The following is a 24,368-nucleotide window of genomic DNA, read 5'->3' as shown; positions in this document are numbered from 1 at the left end:
TATTTTTGGATAGTGTCAAATATTTTCATGGCAATGGTCTCAAGAATTCTTTCTAAAATCATATGAAAAAAAATCACTGCTTGTTGAATCAGCATCCATCAGCTCTAATGGATACACAACACAAGCAAAATCAACTCTAAACTCTAAACAGTGTTTAGAGTGGACTAGTTTCTAATGATCACACAAATTCATGTGAACGACAGTCTCTCATCCCAATTAAGCCACAGTGTCTCAAATAAACAGAGGGAATTCCAGCTATTTTCTTGATTTGTTTTTGTTCTTTAAGAATTGTTCCAAATAAGTGGCCCAATAACCAATGGCCCAATTAACCGGAAACCATGTAGATAAAATTTTTTCAAATTAAATTTATTTTTAAAATTTCAATTACAAATCCTGATGCCACCAGACCTCCACAGGCATTCTTAATCTGACACTACGTTTGCACTCTCAGCCAGAGATTACTAATGTACAGCACCAGTAATGTAGGAACAAAATGTTAAAGTACTTCACTGATTGGAACCCAAGGAGATGTTAAAATGTTAATTGCTACCTTAATCAACTTCAGCAAGTTTTAAGCAGGGTTGAAGGATAGAGGTTTAGGGAGAAACTCAAAGGTTAGAATCTACGCAGCCGAATGTAAAACAGCGAATGACAGGTGAAAGGTAGAGATGCATAGAAAGCTATTTCAGGAAGACTGCAAGTTATATTTTTTTTAAATTGCTTTTAGCATTGAAAAGATTACAGATATGGAGCAAATCTGCTATTTTAAATTCTTAAACGGTTTTGAGAAGTTCAGATCAGCAAATATAGTGGTGATGAGGAGTGGGGTGAAACGGTGCAAATAGGAGATAAGCTTTAGACTTTTTGCATGAAGTGAAATCAGGCTGATTCGGCTTTCTATGTCTGTTCTTCATTCTAATAAATCTGTACATTTGCTTCAGAACAATGATCTTTTTCTTATGCTCCTGATGCAAGAATACATGTCAGAATATATCTAAATCTGTATCTATCCCCAAAATATCCTTTACATCTTAAATAATACCCCACACTTTCAAATTTCAGGAAAGTGCAAACCTAGTGTATAGAACCTTTTATAGTCAATCCCATGTCTGTAACCTTTACAATAGTCAAACACATTAAAAATGTGTTCTCCATCCTAACTATCCAGAATCAGGATTACTATCACTCACATACGAAGTTCATGAAATATGTTGTTTCGTGGCACCAGTACAATGCAAGACATAAAAACTACTGTAGGTTACAAAAATAAGTAGTGTAAAAGATGAACCACAAGGTAATTATATATTGTTTGTTGATGACAGAAATTCAATATGGAAAATTGCTTATCGCTACCAAGAACCTCTACTGGCCCGGCTCCATAAATATATTGGCTACAAGAGCAGGTCAAAGAACAATGTTGTGCAGTTACTAACCCACTTTATACAACCCATAATCTTTCTACAAGGCACAAATCAGGCGTGTTTGTATACTCTCCACATTCCTGAACAAGCCCAACACCAACACTGAATAAAACTGATCAACATACAGAAACAAAACAGTCTGCCCTGTAGGCATTCCATCCACTACCCTAACCCTCCAGCCCTTCGGAACTACCGACAAAATGAACCTGACCTCTACCGTCAACGGCAAGAGCAGCAGACACACTTGCAGGTCATCTTAGGTCATAAATTATCTTAAAACTTGGAAACACACATTGTTGCTCTTTCATCAATGGAACTATATCCTGGAAGTTCTAACCCAAAAGCACTGGGGGGGGGGGGGGGGGGCGAAAAATCACCTTTATAAGGAGTATAATGGTGACTCAAGATGTGAACTTACTATCCAGAACTTTGGGGTAGGAAATAAATAATGGCCTTGTATACAAAGCCCACATCCTTTAAAATGAATTTAAAAATATCCACAACAGTTCTCTTGAATCTTGTCATGTGGAACTGAACGTTGATAGGATCTGACCAAGACTGACAAATTTGACATTATCTTTTATTATCGTACTTCAGCCTTCCCAGTTAAAAGGTTACATTTCACCTTTCAGAGCAGGTTTTGTATCCATGCCCAAGTATGCGATCAGCACTGTGCACGAAAACATTGCCCTTGGCCCCGAAGTTCTGCTGTGCATTGCTATACAAAGGGAACCAGACTGATTTGCTTCATTGTTGCTGAGGCCAACATGTGGACTCTCACATAGGTATGATCTTTTTAGATTTTGAACTTGCCCCTCGCAGGCACACACCTAACTCAAAGCACACTCCATGTGAATGCCTTTCAAACTCAATACTGGACCCAAGGATGACTGGCATCTTCAAAGCCCTGACATCAGAGTTATGCATCATGGAAAAAGGCCCATTGGACCAACTTGTCCATGCCAATAAAGGTACCTATCTGATCTAATCCAATATCCAATTTACCTGCATTTGGCCCATGTACTCGTGAAAATGTTTTTTTTTTAAGGCCATTGTACCTAGCTCTACAGTTTCCACTGGAAGCTCATTCTGTGCACCCAATGCCCTGTGTACAACCTACATGGTCATGTCAGTGATACCATATTCCTTCACAAATGCTCAAATGCAGCCATCATTATCTTAACCTAATGCCAACAAGATCTGAACTTCCCTTGGCTTCCCTCAGTTACACTACAACCATACCTGTCATTTTCTAGTTCTCTCGTTACCCATTTTAATTTCACATGATCCCTGGGCTTCATGTGCAATAGAATAATGCCGGGAGGTGGGGTGGGGGTTGCACATATAATGTACAAAACCTGATGTTTCACTGTGTGTTTTGTGGCTCAGAAAAAATTCTGTGCCCTAGGTTACTGTCATTAAGACAATATCCCAAACTATTCTTCTCTGATCCAGTGACCTCCCATGGTGCCATTGCCATTCCCAATTTTTAACCTTCCACTCATCCTACACAACTTATTAGAACCAATTTAAAGAAATATAGTAAGTATTATTAGAAATATCTCCCCAACCAAGTACAATGTTGATTTCATTTTCAAACTGCAAAAGGTAATATTGTTTACAAGTGACCTGCTGCCCTAATGTTTGAGGATATTGCTAAATTTTTTTTTTAAAAAAAGATATACATTCTTGCCCATAACCTCAGTGCTAAACAGCAACCTCATCAGGAAGAAACTAAAGTAGAATCAAACACTTAGCCACAGGGAAAAGAAAATAACTTTTAAAAGAAAATTCTTGAACATTAAACCCTTTTTGAACCCTTGATAATGGTAATTGAAATGGTACTTTACGTCTTGGTTTACTTTTTTTCCAGCTTAAACAACAAACTGATTTACTGACAACGCTTCTGGATCTTTTCCCCTCATTACGTAATTTTAGGTTTTACATGACTGTCCGGGTCTTATATAGACAAGTTAAAAGTTACTGAGCAACATCCTGTCAAAAGTTCTCATAGCAAAACTAATGAGAGAACTCTTAGTTTCTCGGTCTCATATGTACCAATTATTCTTGGTAGTTTGTGCTACAGGCCAGCACCTAAACTATACTTAAAGCTTGTTCCTCCCTTGACAGAGAGATACATTTTCACGAGTTTTAAATATATTTTTTAAATCTTTATATCTACAGAGAAAAGTATTCTCCTTGATTGGATCCACATTGCATTACAAAATTTGATGGGCTAAATGATGCCCAAGTGTAACAAATCTGTAATAATTCTATAAACAAAAAAAATTATTCCTATAAAACTGTCAAAGTTTACATTTATATGCATTGTGCAAAGTAACAAAGTATGGTACGTATGCAACAACCTACATGCTGCAAGTTCATGGCCTTCTGCTGATATAGCCCATCAATTTCAAGGTTTGACGTGTTTCTGTGTTCAGAGATGCTCGTCTGCAAACCACTGGTATAACGCGAGTTACTGTTGCCTTCCTGTCAGCTGGAACCAGTCTGGACAATATCCTCCGACCTCTCTCATTAACAAGGCATTTTGTCCACAGAATTGCCACTCCCTGGATATTTCTCCTGTTTTTGCACCATTCTGTGTAGACTCTAGAGCAGCGGTTCCCAGACACCTTGCTTAATGGCACTGGTCCACGGCACAAAAATAATTGGGAACCCCTGGTCCAGGGACTCATGAGTGGAAATCCCAAGAGGTCCATGGTTTCTGAAATACTCACACCACCTCGTCTGGTACCAACATCATTCCACGATCAAAGTCACTTAGATCACATTTCTTCCCATTTTGATGTTTGGCCTGAACAACAACTGAACCTCTTCACCTTGTCACTATGCTCTTAAGCATAGAGTTGCTGCCACATGATTGTTTGATTAAATGTTTGTATTGATGAGCAGGTATATATGCACGTACCTACTAAATTGGTCACTGAGCATATTTTCTTTGCTTGGAGAGTGAAGAATGAACAGCAGATGGACTAAACAGTGCTTACTAAAAAAAATTTAAAGTATCAATTTTAGTCTAAATGGACAAAGTGTTCACAGCATTGCTAAAAAGAATGATTAAGGTTTTGCATGTTGGTTCAAAAATTGAATGGTTGAAGGCATATAGCTGTTCTTGAACCCGGTACTATGGGACTTTCAGCTTCTGTGCTTCATGCATGATGGCGGCTGTGAGAAGATGGCACAATGATGAACATTGCCTTCACAAGGCAGTGGTTCCTGTAGAGTCCACAAAAGGTTGGGAAGAATGTGTCGCTGATACATTAACGTAGAACATAGAACAATACAGCACAGTACAGGCCCTTCGGCCCACAATGTTGTGCTGACCCTTAAACCCTGCCACCCATATAACCCACCTTAAATTCCTACATATACCTGTCTAGTAGTCTCTTAAATTTCACTAGTGCATCTGTCTGGACCAGATGCCTTTTATGAATTCACTCTTTTAAAGAATGCCTGGATATGAGCAGAAAGAAAGATTACAGGACCATCCAGTGATGTGGAGGCTTGTATGGGTATATCACAGTTCTCCCTGTCAAAGAGTGCATAAAAGGCATGGAGCTCATTCAGAAGTAATGGGTCATTGCCACTTTGTGAGCTGACCTTATAAGCAGTAAGGTCAGTAATTTTGACCTTAAAATAAGTAATTTTGTACAAGACAATGTTCAATGGGTGAGGGACACAAAAAAGGGAGAGAGAGAGAAAAAACAAAAACTGCTACGTGGCCCGTGAAACTAAACTTCTGAAAGAAGTGAAAGAACAATATCCCATTTTTCAAAGATGCAAAACTTGATGAATGTACCCACAGTGAAAAGCCGCAAATTAGAGATAGAATAATAAAAATATAAGAGTCTGTTAAAAAGTTAGCTTGTACTGCACTGAAACAGGCCACTGGGCCCAACAAGTTTCACAATTTGAACATTTTATAGGATACATACGGTTGGACAAATAAAATGTATATAATATATGAAAGAGTACAAAACCAGTCACTTGGTGATATTTGTTCATAGATATTTGAAAGTGCCAAATCAAGTTGACATACAATAATCAAGCACATTAAATTGCTGGTGACTTAGATATAAGAAGATACCTAAGCCAGGAAATTAAAAAACCTATTCTCAGTTTCATTTCCCTGTCCAATTCCTACAGCCCCTGACTCCTTAGTTAACCAAAAACCATCCATCATACCCTTGAATATATTCAATGACTCAAAAGTTCAAAGTATACAACCTTGAGATTAGTCTCCTTATAGGCAGCCACAAACCCAATAGAACCCATTTAAAAAAAAAACAACCACCCAATCTGCAGAGGGAAAAAAACAGAATTGTGCAAATAATAAAAATAATCAAATAACATTCAGAATTCAAGTTCATAAAAATGATTCCCCAGCAATGAAGCCAGTCACTACTGCAGCCTACAGGGTGCAGATACACTTGCACTTTTAGATCATTATCCCAGAGGAGGTATACTCCACAATACAGAACAATCAAGTCTATTTGAAAAGCAGCTTTGGAGCTTCCAACTTTACACCCACATAGAACACTGCTAATGCAATCTACAGTACTGTAGCACAGCTAGGCACAGTCAGCTGTGTAATTTTATTAATATTTTTATGGATTCAAATGTCAATATTTCCACAAATTGGATTTGATTTAGTTTTTTGTCTTTGAAAAATTTTAGCTTCTATCTTAATCATACTTATTTTCTATCTGTTCAATGGTTCTGCACATTAAGCTAGCATTGAGTCTATAAAGCAAACTTCGATTTTTTTTTGGAGTGCAAGCACATTAAGCTTGCACTCACATTAGGAAGCAACACAAAATCTAATATTTATTGCTCTTTGAAATAGATAATTTAATTAATAATTTCTTTATTTCTTTTTGGAACATTTAGAGAATTTGTCAATGGGATTGGCTGTTCCACCTATAAGAAGTCATGACTGCTACTGCATGCCAACAGTTCCGTTGAAATGATTGTGCCTGATCACAATCTCAAAATCTGGGGAAAAAAAATTTGCTACAGTGAACACAAGATTTTTGCAGGAAGCCAAGAATCCAGCAGTAACGACGTTGCTTTGGTGCTAGGCACACAGTCAAGCCCAAAAGCTTCTTATACAAATTTCACTAATTTAATGTCTATTCTCTGCAACAACATTACAAGATTAGCATCTGCTTTGACTGGCCTCAACCAGATCTCCCAGAGTTATAGATATGACTCTCCTTTCAAACAGGTAACCATCTGAAGTACAAATCCCTCTGAGTTTCCAAATCACTGCCACACACCGACTAAATTTTGCTTTGTGCTTTTGATGACAATGAACCTAGAATCCAATATAAACATTTGCAGTAATATAAGGACACCTTCATGAATTTAGAGACAAAGTTTGAATTCGCACCATTTATGTTGATATGCTTAACCCTTACTGATTTCTTATGCAAACTGTTTCTCTCCAATATATTTCTCTCCCTGTCTATGTTAGCAATGTTAATTCAAAGTGTTTTTTAAAAATAATTGTGGGGTTTTCTTTAAATTGATTTTCCTAGATTGGGGCATCACTGTTAAATGAAGACATTGCTTATTCCACTTGAATAGGAATGAATTACCAGGCCACTTCAGAGTCAACCAGATAGATGTGACATGTATATACACAGGTCCAACTGACTAACGATGCTAAAGGACATTAATGAACCACATGTGATTTAGACAGTCCAATAGTTCTGTCATTGTGACTATGACTTTATTGTAGGTATCATACACAGTTCAAGCATTTCGTTATGACTGCTGCCAAATTCCACTGTTTTCACGTTTACATGCTCCATTTGTGACTTCACTCTTCCCTTTCTTCTCCAACTCCATTTCTATCTCAGGAACAAATATGAATCAGAAGCCCAAAAACTCCCACAGGTACCTTGATTCTACTACCTCCCCCCATCCAGCTTCAGTCCATTCTCTAAGGTTTTCCAGTTCTATTAAATAAGCATTTTTCACACCAATGCTTCTGAAATGTATTTCAATTTAAAGTTCAAGCCTAAGTTTAATTGTCATTTAACCACACACAGAGCCCGAACAGTATTCCTCACGGGGCCAAGGTGCAAAATGCAGAACCACCAGCACATGTATCACATATAATTATGGAAGCAGACAATTATAAAAAAATAATAATATAGCCCAAGTTTGAGCTTCAAGGCCTGTAGATTAATGGTGCATGTATATTGCCTTGGAGCCACGTTTCTGCAAGAACAGCCCATAGCAGTTCCTAATATCACACAGTACAGCTGCAGATGAACGCAACCCAGCTTGTCTTTCATTGAACAAACACCGGTGGTAGCACTGATGGTAAGGGCCAGCTGCCAACCCAGCGTGGAACTCAGCGGCACAGTCAACTCGTGTCTCCTTCCTCAGCAGCCGCAACAGGTGACCCTGAGGCACAAGGACCTGCTCCACAATACAACCAAAGCCGCCACTGGTGGCCCAATTGGTAAACACTGTCCGTCTCACCAATTAAATAGTGAATTGGACTCACAATGTTCTACATTGCTAATGTCCAACAGGGTCTTGCAATCACAATAAAAGCGTCTTGCACTGTCCTTTAGATTGCACACCGAGTTCCCGTTGAAGCAGCTCCACTCCTATTCAGCAACTCACCAGTGGGCAAGACCTGCAGTACTTGGTGTTCCTAATAACCAACAGTGCCTTGCGATCGTGAAAATGATGCGAAGGACTAACAATTACACCTTTGGTTAGAGCCAGAGGCACCGCTGCATTCAAGCATGCTGCCATTTTTTTCTTTCATTTTTAACAATGGCCTCCTCTACACTACGTACTTCTGTTCTCCCCTTCTCCTCCCAGCAAGGATACGGTTTGCACTTTCCACTGTCCATATGCAATGGATCATCCTCCATGATTTTTGCTGCCTTCAAAGTAAATTCTTCCAACATATGGTATATGGAGGAATTTAAGGTGGGGGGTTACATGGGAGGCAGGGATTAAGAGTCGGCGCAACATTGTGGGCCGAAGGGCCTGTACTATGCTGTATTGTTCTATGTTCTATACACACCTTCTCCTCACCTGACCACAGCCACTCCAACTCCCTGGTCTTCTCACAGCACATTCCCATGCAACTCCTGCCCTTTTACCCCTTTCCCCACCACCACCCAGGAACTCATGAAGTTCTTCTTGGTGAAGTGACGATTAATATGGTGTTCTTCCAATTTAGCCTTTTGTACTCAACAAAGTAGTCTCCTCTAAAACAAAAAGCACAGAACAGTTCTATCTGTCCAGAAGAGTAATCCCAGCTTCCAATCACTTTAATTTTCCACCCCACTGCTCTCTACCTTGCACATTCTATGATGTTTCAATGAAACCCAATGAAAACTCAAAAAATAGCACTTCAGCTTGTTCAGCACACCATAGCAGTTGGGACTCAAAACTAAACTGAACAATTTCAGATAACCAGCTTTTTCTCCTTATGTCAGAACTGGTAAGTTCTGAAACAAGATTGTTCATCTGTAACCATTAGATCAGCTTTTCCTCTCTTACCGATGTTAACTAATCTAATTAGTATCTTCAGCATTCTTGTATTTTTCATTTCCAACAACTGTCGAGTTCCAGCAAGATGTTTTCTCTCTCGCTCATCATTCATCTCCCTCAGCTATGATTAAAATGCAGTAACTCTCTCTCTCTCGTGCATTTTATCACAAAGACAATATTAGTTTTGAAAGAATTTGATTTTTGTACTCAATTTCAATGTGATAATAGCCTTGCACCAAATCTTCTAGTGCAGGCATGGGCAAACTACGGCCCGGGGGCCATGTGCGGCCCGTTAAGCTTTTTAATCCGGCCCGCAGAACTTGATGAAATTATATTAATAAACCTTGTTAACGTCTTTTCCCCGCAATTCTGGCGTTTTCCCAATAGATGACGCACTCTATATACATTGACCTTTGTTGCGGTGCAGCGTATTACTCCACATTTGCACTTTACTCTTTGTTCGGCTCGACCTATTTGTGTGAACAGGCGTTCAGCGTCATGAACATCAACAAAGCCAGCCACAGATTCAAGTTAACTGACCAACACCTCAGATCCATCCTGAGAATCGCCACAACAAAACTAAATCCAGACTTTGATGCGCTGGCTAAAAAGGGAGACCAACAACACTGTTCCCACTGAAATTAAAAATAAGTTTCTTCATTGTGTTATGTAAAAAATGCATTTGAAAATATTTTTTTCAATAAGCCTTACATGTTACATGTCATTTCTGTTAAGTGATGGACATGAGTAGTGTGCAGGTGCATGTACGTTCTCAAAAAAAATGCGCTCCAGATCAAATAACACGCTCCGCATACTATTGCGCTGTCACTGTTCTGTCCTTGTGCTGGTCGTTGTTGAGTTTTGGCACAGGGGACAACTGAATAAGAAGGAGCAGGACAAGTAGACTTGCATCTCCTACCGTTTTTGAAATAAAGACAGTCAGGAGGAGAGTGATGATGATAATATCTTGAAGGATAACAGAATTTTCAGTGCTTTAAAATAATAACTGTTACTATTAAAAAAAGCTGTATTTTATTCATTTAATTTTCAGTGTTTTAAAAGTCATTTCAATAAATAGCTAAATACCATGGGACTTCAAAGACAGATATTTTGTTGTAATGCATTTGTTCTTTTTCAATTGAAATTAAAGCACATGTTTTCTACATATCCCATGATATTTTATTTTCTCTTATGAGGTGTATTACCAAAACACTCCGTCCATCTGCTCCTGGTCCGGCCCCCCTGTCAAATTTTAGAACCCTTTGTGGCCCACAAGTCAAAAATGTTACCTCTGATTCTCTCTTCACAGGTTAACTGGTGACCAAGTGTAAAGGTTGGTGGTACAAGCTGTGAGGAGCTGAAGTGGATGCAGGGACAGTAGAAAATTATATGACTGCAGCTTCAGTGTTAAAAATGGCTGACACAAAAGAGCCAGATTTTGTACCAAACGACTAAATTTTTTGATTAATATATGCAACACTATCATCCAACTGCATACTACTAAACTCTTTTTTCCTAAGCAGTGTTTATTACGTTATGACAAGGAGGATCTCAAGCAAAGACCTTTTACTTTCATTTGAACAGGAGCCAATCCCTGCAGGTATAAACAACTTACAGTGTTGCTATTAAGTTAGTGAACCATGTCAAATTTTCTCTATTTCTGCAAAAATATAACCAAAAATGTGATCAGATCTTCATGCAAGTCCTAAAAATAAACAAAGAGAACTCAATTAAACAAATAATACAAAACATTATACTTGTTCATTTATTTATTGAGAAAAATTATCCAATATTACATGTATTTGTTGGAAAAGGTATATGAACCTCTGAGAATACCTTCTACAAAAGTTATTTAAAGTTGAGTGTTCCAATCAATGAGATGAGATTGGAGGCATGGGTTGTAGAGGTGCCTGCCCTATATAAAAAAAGACATACAAAGTCAGGTTACTGATACAGCCTGCTCTTTTCAAGAAAGATCTGTACATGCACCATGTCTCAATCAAAATAACTTCATAGAACCTTAGAAAAAGAACAGTAGAGATGTATAAAGCTGGAAAAGCCTACAAAAGCATTTCTAAAGACCTGAGTGTTCAGCAGTCCACAGTAAGAGTCATGGATTGTGTGCCCTGCAAAGATCACTCCAAAACACAAGGTGCAATGCTGAAAGAGGTGAAAAAGTGCCTAAGGGTAACAGCAAAAGACCCGTAGAAATCTCAGAAACTTGCTAAAGTCTCTGTTCATATGTCCACTATAAGAAAAATACTAAACAAGAATAGTGCTCATGGAAGGACACCACTGCTCTCCAAAACAAAAAACAAACAATTGCTGCACATCTCAAGTTTGCAAAAGACTATCTGGATGCTCTATAGCACTTCTGAGACAAAGTTCTGTAGATAGATGAGAAAAAGTTGAACTTTTGGGAAGCAATGCACATTGTTATGTTTGTGGGAAAAAGGGAACTGCACATCAACACCAAAACCTCATCCTAACTATGAAGTGTGGTGAAAAGAGCATCGTGGTTTGGCACTATTTTGCTGCCTCAGGGCCTGAACAGCTTGCAATCATTGAGGGCATAATGAATTCAAAATTACATCAAGACATTTTACAAGAGAATGTCAGGGAAGCAGTCCATCACCTGAAGCATAATAGAAGTTGGATAATGCAACAAGACAATGATCCGGAAGACAAGAGAATGATTTAAAAAGAAGAAAAATTGTGTTTTGGAATGGCCGAGTCAAAATCCTGACCGTAATCCTATAGAAATGTTGTGAAAGGACCTGAAGCAAGCAGCTCATGCCAGGAAGCCCACCAACATCCCAGGGAAGAAGTTTTGTAAGGAAAAAAAATCACCTAAAATTCTTCCAAGCCAACGTACAGGACTGATCAACAGTTGCCAAAAACATTTGATTAAAGTTACTACTATACAAGTGGGTCACAGCAGTTACTGAAAGCAAAGGGTCACATACTTTTTCCAACAAATACATGTAATATTAGATCATTTTTCTCAATAAATAAATAAATAAATAAATGAACAAGTATAATGTTTTTGTGTTATTTATTTAATTGGATTCTCTTTATCTAGCTTTAGGACTTGCCTGATCACATTTAGGTCATAATTATGCAGAAATAAAGAAAATTCTACAGGGTATACTAACTTTCTAGCACCCCTGTATTTCTCTTTGCCCAAAAATCTGCCTGCTTCCTACCTGCCAATTTTCAGATCTTAGTAGTATCTGAAAGTCATGAATCCTTAGAATTATATACATTTAAAAAAAGTGAAGTACTGCATGCTGCATGTGACAGTTTACAGTACAACTGGAACTCAGGAGGGCAGCAAAAAGGGTAGGAATGGCACTCAATGTCTAAGATATTGCATGGCAAAACACCATTAGTTGGGACTAACTGAAATATCTGCAAAGATATTTTTTAAATGGAAAAGCTATAAAAGTGAACGCAGCAATTTACCTTGAAAGTTCTGTTCAGTTTAGTTTCTTCTCATTTCTCCTCTAAAGTTGTGAAAGAATGTGTCCCATGCTGCAAGGGCCAATACACAGAACTGCAAAATCATGAAGTTACTAGCTGTATACCAGTACCTAGGTCAGTGATCTTTGTCATTTGAAGCACTGTGTTTAGTTTTAAATTCAAACCACTTCAGCTGTAAGTAGTACAGTACATCTTTTCTGAAAAATTACTCAAAATAATGTTAGATATTTATTCATCTAAACTGATGAGTTTTCATTGCCAGTGTTCATATTTGCTGTACCGGTTTGAAAGTTATACAACATCTTACAATTTATTGTAATCACTATCAAACACTGACACCTACAGGACCAAAACCTCATTACCTCTTACTTTTAAAAAGCCATGATATCAGAGAAAAAAAACTAAATCATTGTAATTTATCAAATAGAATAAAACATCTGTATTATATAACTACCCGGTTATATTTAAACTAGGCAAGACTAATGTATTTTAGCTAATGTGGCACAGAACACAACAATTCCACATCTGAAAGGCAAAATCCATTAATAATTCTTCCTAAACTCCTACAAGTGAGAATATGCATTTGCTGTGCATTGTACCATGATTAAATCTTATGCTTTTAAATGGTATAGATAATACTGAGACTAACGGAATTATATTCTTTGCATTAATCATTCTATTTACATAAAATATCAGGATTGGATGACTCAACAGCTTCTGTCCCACTGTTATCAAGACTCTTGAACGGACCTCTCATACACTTACAAAAAGGAACTACTGAACTCCTACCTACTACATTTTGACCTTTGTACTTTATCTATCTACCTGCACTGCATTTTCTCTCTAACTTCAACACTATATTCTGCATTGTTTTCTCTTTACTACCTCATGATCTGTCTGCATGCAGAACTGTATTTCAGTGCATGTTATAATAGCAATAATAATAAACTAATACTAACATCTTGGCTGAGTTGATCACAAAATATGTTCTGAATAACCAGCATGTAAAACCAGCCTAAGCACCAACGCAGGATTAAAGGCTGAGCAGACTCCACCTTTGTAAATGGTCACGATCAAACGCAAAGGTACAAACCTGCTTTCCTCACTAACTAAACATGAGCCCGCTTACACAGGATGGTTCACATACAGCCATGTGAATACTTCTTTGGAGCTACAATTGTAAAAGTTTAAAGATTTCAAATATTAATTAGCTCTGCACAGCTAAAGTACTGTCACACTATTAGGAACTCTCATACTATGTTAATGTTAATTAAAAGACTTACTTGCTACTTATTCCCAGAAGTGAAAATAATTCAGCCTTTTATTCTCAACACAGTTATCAGTTTTGGCTGAGACTGCGTGAAGATAGCTATCTTTCTTAATATTCGCAATAAATTAAAGCCTTGAAATGCGCAAATCTTTTATAGATTGAAGTTGTACACTTACATGTTCAATATTCCTTCATAAAATGATAAATATATACAAGGATATGATATGCTCACAATTATTCAATCTCTCCCATTTTATGTCAACATGTGCAAACACTCCTCTCTTACAATGAAAAGACACTGTACACCACACCAAAATAAACAGGCATTGAATAGAAGAAAAAATTAACTGGAAAAAGGCAAGCATCAGAGTGAGACTATGGAAAGAAGCTTAGATTATTGCATGCTACATGCATGTATACATACCCAGAAAGAACTTCCTAGGAGTTTTGATTTCTTCATCTTTACAGTCTGATATGTTAGATCAATAGCCCAAAAGAAAAAAAGAACAAGAAGCAAGTTGATTTTGATTCAGCCCAGCATTTTACAGCAACCAGTGCACAGTGCTACTTTGTTGGCAAAGCAGAGAGATTAGTAAAGAATGTTTGCATGTTAATCTTATCAGCCCCTGCTTTCTCCATCACCCATGTCCTTCTTCAAGACTAGGAGTTATTATTTCCCCTCTTTAAATCTGTAATTGGCTTTAATTGTTGAGTTTTCATGATATGGCTCCTATAATGTGTTATTCTACCAAAAACAGAGTAAGCAGCTAAGATGTTTAACATTGCAGCATGGTGGTTAGTGTACAGCTTTACAGTGCTAGCGATCAGGGTTCTATTCATGCTGCTGTCTGTAAGGAGTTTGTACACTCTCCTGTGACTACATGGGTTTCCACCAGGTGCTCCAGCTTCCTCCCAAATTCCAAAGTTGTATAGCTTAGTATGTTGTGGGCATGCTATGTTGCTGCTGTAAGCATGATGCCACTTGTAGGATGCTTCCCAACACATATTAAGACTGTCATGGTCATTGGTGCAAACAGCACACTTCATTGTATGCTGTTGTTTCAATGTACATGTGACAAATAAAGTGAATCTTTAAATAAAGCCAAATCTCAATCTTTAACAGAGTCAGGACAAAAATAAAAATTTTCTATTAAGACAATGCACTATTTCTTTAAAGAGATCTAAGGTACTTTTGCTAAAGTACAAAGCAGCACTGTATGAGACCATTAAGTTAAAAGCATGGATTTAAAATTTTAGCAACGTGAATAGAGCCACTTCCATCTTCCACAAATTCAGACGCACCTTTGTTTAATATTAACAGATATTAAAGAATATTAATGTTAATATTCTTGAGTCATATAAAATACCCAAAGGGCATTTAGCCAATTCAACAAATATAGGCCATCATCCGGTCATTCACAGGCAATACCCATTTAGAAAATCAAACTTGTATTTTCCTTGCACTATAAGCATTAATATTGGGATTTCCCTTCAGATCAATGTTTTAGATACAATGCTCAGTTGTACAGGATAAGTTCGTTAGTCCAAAGCAAGTTAAACTGCAGTGTCACAAAAGGCGTTAGACAGAATTTCTTCTGTAAGATTCAGAACAGACTCGATTATCATTCAACATCCCAAAAGTCCTTATGTTCATTAAGAACAAAGACAGGCAAAATTGTACTATTGCCCATTGGTAGAATAAAACATCTTCTAGGTACATAATGGGATGGAAGTCATACAGAAACATTGTATACCACTGAGACCCCAGAAGATAGAGCACCAGTGGAAAATATTAAATTATATTAGATCATTTCACCCCATTCTCCTCTTCTTGGATTCTGCACATTAACATTCGAATTAGGATCAATCTCATTTGATACACAGACCATTCAGCATTCAACATTCAACTGTACTTCCAAGTCCTCCCTTTTAAAAATCTGTCTCATTACAAGTTGGAATATTGTCCAGATGTTATGACAAATAGGATTCAATCTGAGGAAGTTAATGCCATTAAACAGAATGCTGATAGTCTTACATTTCTTTTTAGAAAGTGTTGTACTAAACAATTTCGGTACAGTAGTGTAATGGGGCAGCACAACATTTTACAGTACAGGTGATCTGGGTTCAATTCCCACTGCTGCTTGTAAGGAATTTGTACATTCTCCCCGTGACTGCATGGTTTCCCTCTGGGTGCTCCGGTTTCCTTCCACAGTCCAAAGATGTACCAGTTGGTGCAAATCGGTCACTGTAAATCATCCTGTGACGAGTCAGGGGTTGCTGGACGATGTGGCTCAAAGGGCCAGTAGCTCAATAAGGAATCTCAGTGATAAAAAAATAATCTCCTGGGAAACAATTAGCAGTTAGGTGCAGTATTATAAAAACTGGTGCAAAGCACATATTTATCTGTATCCAGAATTACTTTAATAAGTCAATTTTATTTCCGCCCAACACTTACAACTATATACATCTGTAACAGCAATGCGCAAAGCTTCAGGATAACTGATGATTTAGTGTAATTTCAATAGAATCAGGGACCTTATTCAACACAAGTAAAAAATTGTATAATGTCTAATTTGTACAATTACTGTTGAGTGATGCTAAACAAAAAAACAACTCATTAACATTTAAAGCTTACCAGTTGATAGAACACCCTTTTGTTCAAACAACATATCTTTTGTTTAGCCTCAATCATCAGCAGCATCTTCCTCCTCCTTCCCCCAAATGACAACAAATTGGCTGCTTAGATTTAGAAGCTGAGAAGTTGGCAACATATTTACCTCATTAGCCATGTCAGGCTGAGTTTCCTCCTGTGACTTATTTAAAACAGAATGCAGTGCATATGGTCAATACTACAAATATTAGATACAGATATTAGATTAGATATAGAGGATAAGTTATAAAGGGAGAGAATGGCTTCATACAGTAGAGATGTGCTGGAGGGTAAAGTTAGTGATAAACAGAAACTACCAGAGGAACTCAGTAGGTCAGGCAACATCAGTGGAGGGGAATAAACAGTCAATGTTTCAGGCTGTGAACCTTCATCAGGACTGGAAAGGGTAGTATCCAGAATAAACAGATAGGCAGAGGGGGAGGAGAACAAGCTGACAAGTGAGATGGAACTTGGGCGGGTGAGGGATGGGGATGAAGTATGAAGCTGGAAGGTGATAGGTGGAGGTAGAAGAGAGCTGAAGAAAGAGCAAACTAATTGGAGACCTCAGTGGACCATGGAAGAAAGGAAAGGAGGAGGGGGCATCGGAGGGAGGTGATGAGCAAGTAAGGAGAAAAGGAGGGGGGGGGAGGGGGAAAATCAGAATGGGGAATGAAAAAGAGATCAGAATGGGGAATGAAAAAAGAGGAGGGTGGGGAAGGGGGAAGAAAGAACTAGAAATTAGAGAAATTGATGTTCATGCCATCAGGCTAACCAGATTGAATATGAAGTGTTGCTCCGCCTACTTGTTTGGCCTTATATTGCAGTACAGATGGCCATGGAAAGACATGTCAAAATGGGAATGGGAAAAGGAATTGAAATGGATAGCCACTGGGAACCTGCCTTTTTGCTGAGGATAGAGCAAAGGTGCTGGATGAAGTGGTTTCCCCCAATCAACATCTGGTCTCACCAATGTAGAGGAGAAGCACCTTGAATGGTAGTAAGGGAGGAGGTATCGGGGCAGGTGTAGCACTTGCCATGCTTGCAGGGATAAGTGCCAGAAGGGAGATCAGTGAGGAGCGATGAGTGGATAAGGCAGTCACATAGAGTCACGTAGGCAGAATAGGGAAAGATGTGGTTAGTGGTAGGATCCCATTTGAGATGGCAGAAGTTACGGAGAATAATGTGCTGGATACACCTCCTTCTTCACCACCATTCAGGCCCTAAACAGTCACTACAGGAGAAGTGACAATTCACCAGCAAGTCTGTCAGGTTATCTGTTGCATTCAGTGAACCCTGTGCGGTCTCCTCTACACTGGCAAGGCCTAATGCAAATTCAGGGGCTGGTTAGTCAAGCACCTTCATTCACTCCACCACAAGAGGCAGGGTACCCAGTGGCTACCCATTTTAATCCCAATTCCCATTCTGATATGTCTGTCCATGGCCTCATCTACTGCCATAATGCAGCCAAACTCAAACTGAAAAGGCAACATTGTCTGGTGAGCCTCCAACCAGATGGTATGAACATCAATTTCTCTAAATTTCAGTAATTTCTCCCCCCCACCCCCACTTTTCCATTCCCATTTAGGTTACCTTTTCATCTCTCACCTCCCTCTAGTTCCCCTCCTCCTTCCCTTTCTTCCATATTCCACTGTACTCTATTAGATTCTTAATTCAGCCCTTCACCTCTTCCACCTATCCCCTCCTAGCTTTTCACTTCATCCCACCTTCCCACCACCCCGTCACTTGGTCTCACATGTATCACCTCCCAGTTGTACACATTCCACTCCCCCAGTCATCTTATTCTTGCTTCTGCACCGTTCACATTTCCAGTCCTGTTGAAGGGTGTCAGCTCAAAACATCAACTGGTTATTTTTCTCAACAGATTCTGCCTGACTTGCTGAGTTACTCCTACATCTTGTGTGTGTTGCTCAAAATTTCCAACATTGGTAGAACCTCTTGTGTTTAAGCTAATAGTAAAGCTTCATACTTTTCATGTCTTGACAGTTGATTTAAAATATTTGTCCAAGTTACACATCCAATGACCTCACAGCAAGTGTGTTAATTTCAAATACACAGATGGGCTAGATAAGGCACCACCAGAGAAAGCATTTTATTCAAAATGAATTCCTCCCCACCCAATATGTGATTAATTCATTATGGAATCAGGAACTAAAGTTAAATATTGTTAAAACTTAAAAGAAGTATAAGTTTATTGAAAATGCTGCTTTCATTTAAATTTTTGTTACATAAATAAAATATTTCTCATGATAAAACAACTATCAGATGCAGTAAGCACATACAACAGTTCATCTCTGTGCAATAGGAGAAACACATGGTACAATGGTCTCTGTTTTATTATTTCCTACATTGGTAAATTGTGTATATTATTCTGTACTTTATTATTAGTTATATTTATTATTAATTATTATTGCTAAGTGTGCTTTTAATTTCCCACTTGGGATCAATAAAGTACTTATATTATTATTTTGACTACCACCATTTTATTACATTAACACTAACCTGAAAAGGCACGGCGTCGTGTCGTGTGTTCATTGGTCATTCGGACAGCTGTACATAGCTTCAACATCACTAACATGGTAATGATCATGGTAATACTTTGTAACAAGAGGGGTGGCTCAAAGTACCTTCCAAACCTTAAGCAAAGAAAACATTAGATTCACACTTCGAACTGTACAAACTATTTTCATCTTAAAAAAGACCAGGTAAGTTGGGCCTCCATTCCCCTCTATCTCACGTACAAAGTCTTTCCTCAAATGCATTAATGTTGCCAACTTCAAACTATTATGCACCTTTCTATTTAACAGGATGCAAATATCATCAACAAAGTCATAGTTATTGACCATCCCCAGTTGCCTGAAAGAAAGTGGTGATCTTGAGCTGCTGTGATCATTCTGGTAAAGATACTCCCAACAATGTTGTTAAGCAGGCAGTTGCAAGATTTAGTCAACCATGAAGAAATGGTAATACACTAAAGCCTCAACTCACACAGGGTTTGCAGTTCAGGAATGGCCCAAAACTCAGTAACTAGGATTCCATTTTTAAGTACTATCTACAGAATGTTTTCTAAACTATAATAAATAATTTAACATTAATAAGCTTAATATTCATCCATAATATAATCACTATGAGCACTATTTGTGCTAGTTTGTTACTTCAGCAGTGGATGGCCAGAAAGCTCTTTGCCCCATTTAAATATTATTTATTTAGTCTGGATAGTACAATGGACCCTTAAGTAATGAATCCCAATTGCTCAAAGTACAGTAAACAGCATCTGTTGTTAATCTGCTCCTGAGATGTTGCCTTGTTATGTTTCTAGAAATACTTATATCAACAAAGGGGTTGTTTGCAAGTTTACAAAACCATACATATAAATATACGAATGTCACAGTTGTTCCTGATCAGATTGGTATGGAACTTGGAGGCCAGCATCTAGCATTCCCATGAACCCAGTACACTTGACTTTTCAGGTGGTAGAGTCACTGGTTAGGTGTTATTGGAGTAGTCTAGGCAACTAACACAGGTAGATGGAAACACTACAGCAATATGTGCTGGACGTGGTGAAAATAAATATTCAAGGTGGTGGATAAATTTCCAATCAAACAAGTGACTTCGCCTGAGTGGTATCACATTGGTGTTGAAGTTGCACTCTTCCAGGTAACTGGTGAGCATTCCACCTGTTGTGGCTTGCTGATGGTGGAAAGGCTTCCAGGAGTCAGAAGGAAAGACACTTGTTACAGGGCACACAGTCTTTTATCTGCACTTGCAGTTATAGTACTGCCACAATGCTTGATTTGGAATGAATCGTGACCTTCAAGAAGTTGACGGTGGTGGACTCAGTGTTGGCAGTATCACTGAATATCAGGAGGAAGTGGGTAGAAATAGTTTTGCTGGACCCAATCATTGCTTGGCGTCAATAGGACAAAAAAAGATAACTGTTACTTATTCACACAGGTTTAATAGTGTCAATGTCTGCTCCGTGCTTTATTTTCTGTGTTGCCAATGAAATTGAACACTGACAAGTCATCAGATTATATCCACACCTATGACAGAAAACTACTGATGAAGCACAATGACTTATCACTTCAGAATTAAAGTTTCATGTATTGTGATGCACAAGATCTGACAAAGATTCTTCAACCCAAGACACCAACTCTGTTCCTCTTTCTATTGTGCTGTATTCTCCAGCATTTTCTGTTTTCATTTAGTACTTCCATCAGAAATTGGGTCAAAGATTAGGTGCTGCTGCTGAAGCTTACAATGGGCCTGTAATAATAGTGACAGGTGTGGGGGGTGGGGCGGGGGTTGTTGGTGCCAGGGAGGAATTAGCTTGGAGGTAACAAAAGTTCCGATTTATCACTGTGTACACCGCACTTGAGTAATACTGGTGCTCCACAAAGCCACAACCCAATGGTTTCTCCAATATAAAGACCACAGTATGAACACTGAATGCAGAACATCAGAACAAGTGATTTCTGCTTCACCTAGAAGGACTTTTTGGGATCCCTGGAAGGCAGGAAGTGAAAAGGTGAAAGGAGGTGTGTTGCATCTCTTGCAGATGCATAGGAAAGTGCTGTAAGAAAAGGAGCATAAAGAACAGATTAGGGAGTCATGAACAGAGGAGGGGTGGAGATGGTGTGTGTGGTGGTGCCACATGCCACTCTTTGAAAGTGGCAGAAACTGGGAAAAACAACCTGTTGACTGCGAAGACCAGTGAATGGAAAGTGATGACAGAAGCATCCTTGTTCTGTCCAGGAGGCAAGGGTATGAAAGATGATGTGCAGGAATAGATCAGATGTAGCAGGGGCTCCACTCCCTACAGATGACAGCATTAACTGTTCTATGCTATACTGGACACAGACCAACTGCCAGCCTTCTTCACTTTATCCCACCAGCATTGTCCACCAGCATTGTCCACCAGCATTTGTATTCATTTCCTTCTTTGTTTTCCCAACTTCCCTAAATGGAAGTTATACCAACTTTACTTTTTCCATATGGAAGTAAACTCCATACTCCAAACATTCTCAAGGTGAGGGAGTTTCTTCTTCAGTTATTAGGGTTAGGGATTCAAGCGGTAGTATGCTCTTTACATTCAGCTGATTAAATCCTTTTATAATGTAAAGGGGGGTTTCTTCTTTTTCTTTGTTACTGTGTACGTTAATCAAAATGGCTTCTTTGTTTTGTTAAAAGTAGGAATGCTTCTTTGTTGCGAGAGAGTGCTGGAAGCTTGTTTGGGTTAAAATTTACTGATAACAAGAATTGTATTCCTCTGTAAACCAATTGGTATTAATGTTGTTCTTTCTTCTGAGTCCGTAAACTATTGCTGGTGGGCTTTTGGGGAGATTGGCGCGAGGGGTGAGAGAGAGAGGACGCAATGCTGTAAACTGGGTGAGGAATGGACCCCAAGTGGGGGTCCAAGGCCAGGAGGTACCCCGAGGAGAGGAGACGAAGATAGATGTGCGTGGTTGGCCACTTCGGGTGGTGCCGAGCTGCGAGTTGAGGAGTTTGGAGGGGACCGAATGGTGGCCCGAAGACTTCAGTAATTGAGCTCCAATGGTTGTGCACGAAGTGGTTTGGACTTTGATAAGTTTGGCGCCTTTTCTTTATTTCCTTTTCCTTATGTATACTGTATTGTTATTAATTACTTAGTTATAGTAATCTTTATAAACTGTAATCATTGTAATCGCATATGGTGTACTGTCTGTTTTTGGGCGAGGCGGGGACATCACACAGCATCCACACCAGCTGATTACCCAGTTTGGCGGGGCCGAAGGCTGCTCCCCCTAGATGAGAACGAGCTGAGCGGGCCTGAGGCGACCCAGGGGGTTACAATAATTTTTTTTTATATATATATAAAAGAGCTCTCAAGTCTCGTTCATAACAATTCAGTGATTATGCAAGATTTCTCAACCTCTCTGTGAATGACAGCAATTTGTCAAGTGACGTGTAGGATTGGTACCAGAAAGTTTCCCAGTTCATTCCCAAGTTGGTAAATTTTAGATAAGGCATCAACTGCACTGGATCCACAATATCTTAAACAATTAATTAAAATAAACAGCTTTAGAACATGGCATGTTCTGTTGAACAGTACGACACTTCCCATTATGAAATATTAAGTTAGCACACTAAGCATGGATATATACTCTGATAGGTCACATGCAATTTAGCTTGCAACCTTTACCAATCAGATCCTTTATTAATTTAAAATTTGTGTTGTTTCTGTACAACTCAGATTAAACTTGACTTTGAAATCCTGTGCTAACCAAGGGGACTCACTACCCCACAGTGAGTTTTTGTAATAATATGGCAATATTACTAGCCCGCCATAATATTGGCAGGCTACTATTATGCATATCAACCTATGTGACCGTTTAGACACATTGATGTATGCTGAAGTGTGTAATGCTAGCTTACCACTTCAAATCTGATGTTTCATTAATAGGGCATTCAGTAATTTTAGTTTGTCAGTAAATTCTGGACAATTAACAGCAAGTCAGAAGCACTTACTATCAATATAATGGAAAAAGATACCACTTCTATGCTACAAATTGTATCAAACTGTATTGTAACATACTGCTAAATAATTTGAGCCAATTGACAGTTTACCTTGAGAAAATGACCATGAAGAAACTGTTGTAATGTTGCTGTTGAGAGACAGGCCTGGTATTTAGTGTCAGAAAGCTGGAGTTATTTTCAATGCTTTCCACTTTGCAAGTAGTCAGCATTCAAACAAAAATAAAGTTCCATGACTCCCACAGAAAAAACACCACTAGATTTACTGATCATTTTGTAATGATCTGTTTTCACATTAACATGAAAGTCTTTTCCTGTTGATCAGTGTCAAAAAAGCCACATTCAATCCACTGTGATTCAATGTTGTAAAACAATAAAACATGAAAACTTCTGGGGGGGGTGGGGGTGAATATTTCTTATAGGCACGGTATTACTGAAGACCTGCACTTAATAGCTAGTTGTACCTCTTGATAAGCTCTACCTGACAATGGGGAAAGTTGCTCAGGTATATAACATGTAACACCATAAATGAGCCATATGTCAAATAATAGAGTCGGAGTATAGGAAGGAGATAGAGCACCACGTAACATGGTGTCATGACAACGCCTTTTCCTCAGTGTTAAAACAGAAGTTAATCATTGACCTTTGCAGGGAGAAAGAGGTTGGGCACATGCTCATCCATATCAAAGGTGCCAAGGTTGAAAGCTTTAAGTTCCAAGGAACTTACATCACCAATAGCCTGTCTTGGTCCACCTATATAGATGCTACGGCCAAGAAACCTCACCAATACCTCTACTTCCTCAGGAAGCTAAAGAAATTTGGCACGTCCCTGTCAACCATCACCAATTTTTAATTGATCTACCACAGAAAGCATCCTTTCTGGATGCATCATGGCTTGGAATGGAAACTGTTTTGCCCGTGACCGCAAGATACTGCAAAGTTGTGGGCACAGCTCAGCACAACTAGGAAACCAGCCTTCTTTCATGGATACTGATTATACTTCTGACAGTACTGACTCACCAATAAACTGCTTATTAACTTCAGACCTCAGTACGTCTTTGATCCAAACATGAATTCTAGAGGTGAGGCAAGAGTGAGTAACCTTCAGTTAGTATTTGTCTGGCTGAGGCATCAAAGAGCTATAAAACTTAAATCAATGGGAAAACAGCCCCGTGGATGAGGTTTTACCTTGTACAAAGGAAGATCGTCAAGTTTCTCAGGACACTGTCCAAATCCAACCATTTTCAGCTACTTCAATGAAATTTCTGCCATCAAAGTCAGAAGTAGGGATGGTCACTGATGATTGCACTTTCAATTCCATTCAAAACTCCTCAGAAAAAGTTACATCTACACACAGGAAGGCCTATACCACACTTGGGCATGGACTGATAAATGGCAGTTAACATTTTCACCCCAGTAGTGAAAATGCTCAAATACACCAGGAGTACAATAACCTACCTTTAAT

General features: G+C 38.7%; 1 protein-coding gene across 5 annotated transcripts in view; it reads right to left on the bottom strand.

Moving 5' to 3' along the window:
* Positions 1-24,368, bottom strand: part of LOC132395618 (solute carrier family 66 member 2) — a 70,738-nt gene that overhangs the window by 35,546 nt on the left and 10,824 nt on the right. For 4 of the 5 annotated variants that reach the window (XM_059972501.1, XM_059972493.1, XM_059972510.1 and 1 more), the window contains one exon: positions 18,893-19,026. In XM_059972501.1, coding sequence (XP_059828484.1) covers positions 18,893-19,026 — 134 coding nt within the window. Of the gene's footprint in view, positions 1-14,146; positions 14,192-16,022; positions 16,029-18,892; positions 19,027-24,368 lie in introns of all 5 variants that reach the window. The other variant, XM_059972515.1, reaches the window with a different exon arrangement.

Source organism: Hypanus sabinus, chromosome 1 (genome assembly GCF_030144855.1).
Source record: "Hypanus sabinus isolate sHypSab1 chromosome 1, sHypSab1.hap1, whole genome shotgun sequence".
In the NCBI taxonomy this organism is placed as follows: Eukaryota; Metazoa; Chordata; class Chondrichthyes; order Myliobatiformes; family Dasyatidae; genus Hypanus; species Hypanus sabinus.
The sequence above is the reverse complement of the archived record's forward strand: the minus strand, read 5'-3'. Positions and strand labels throughout refer to the sequence as shown.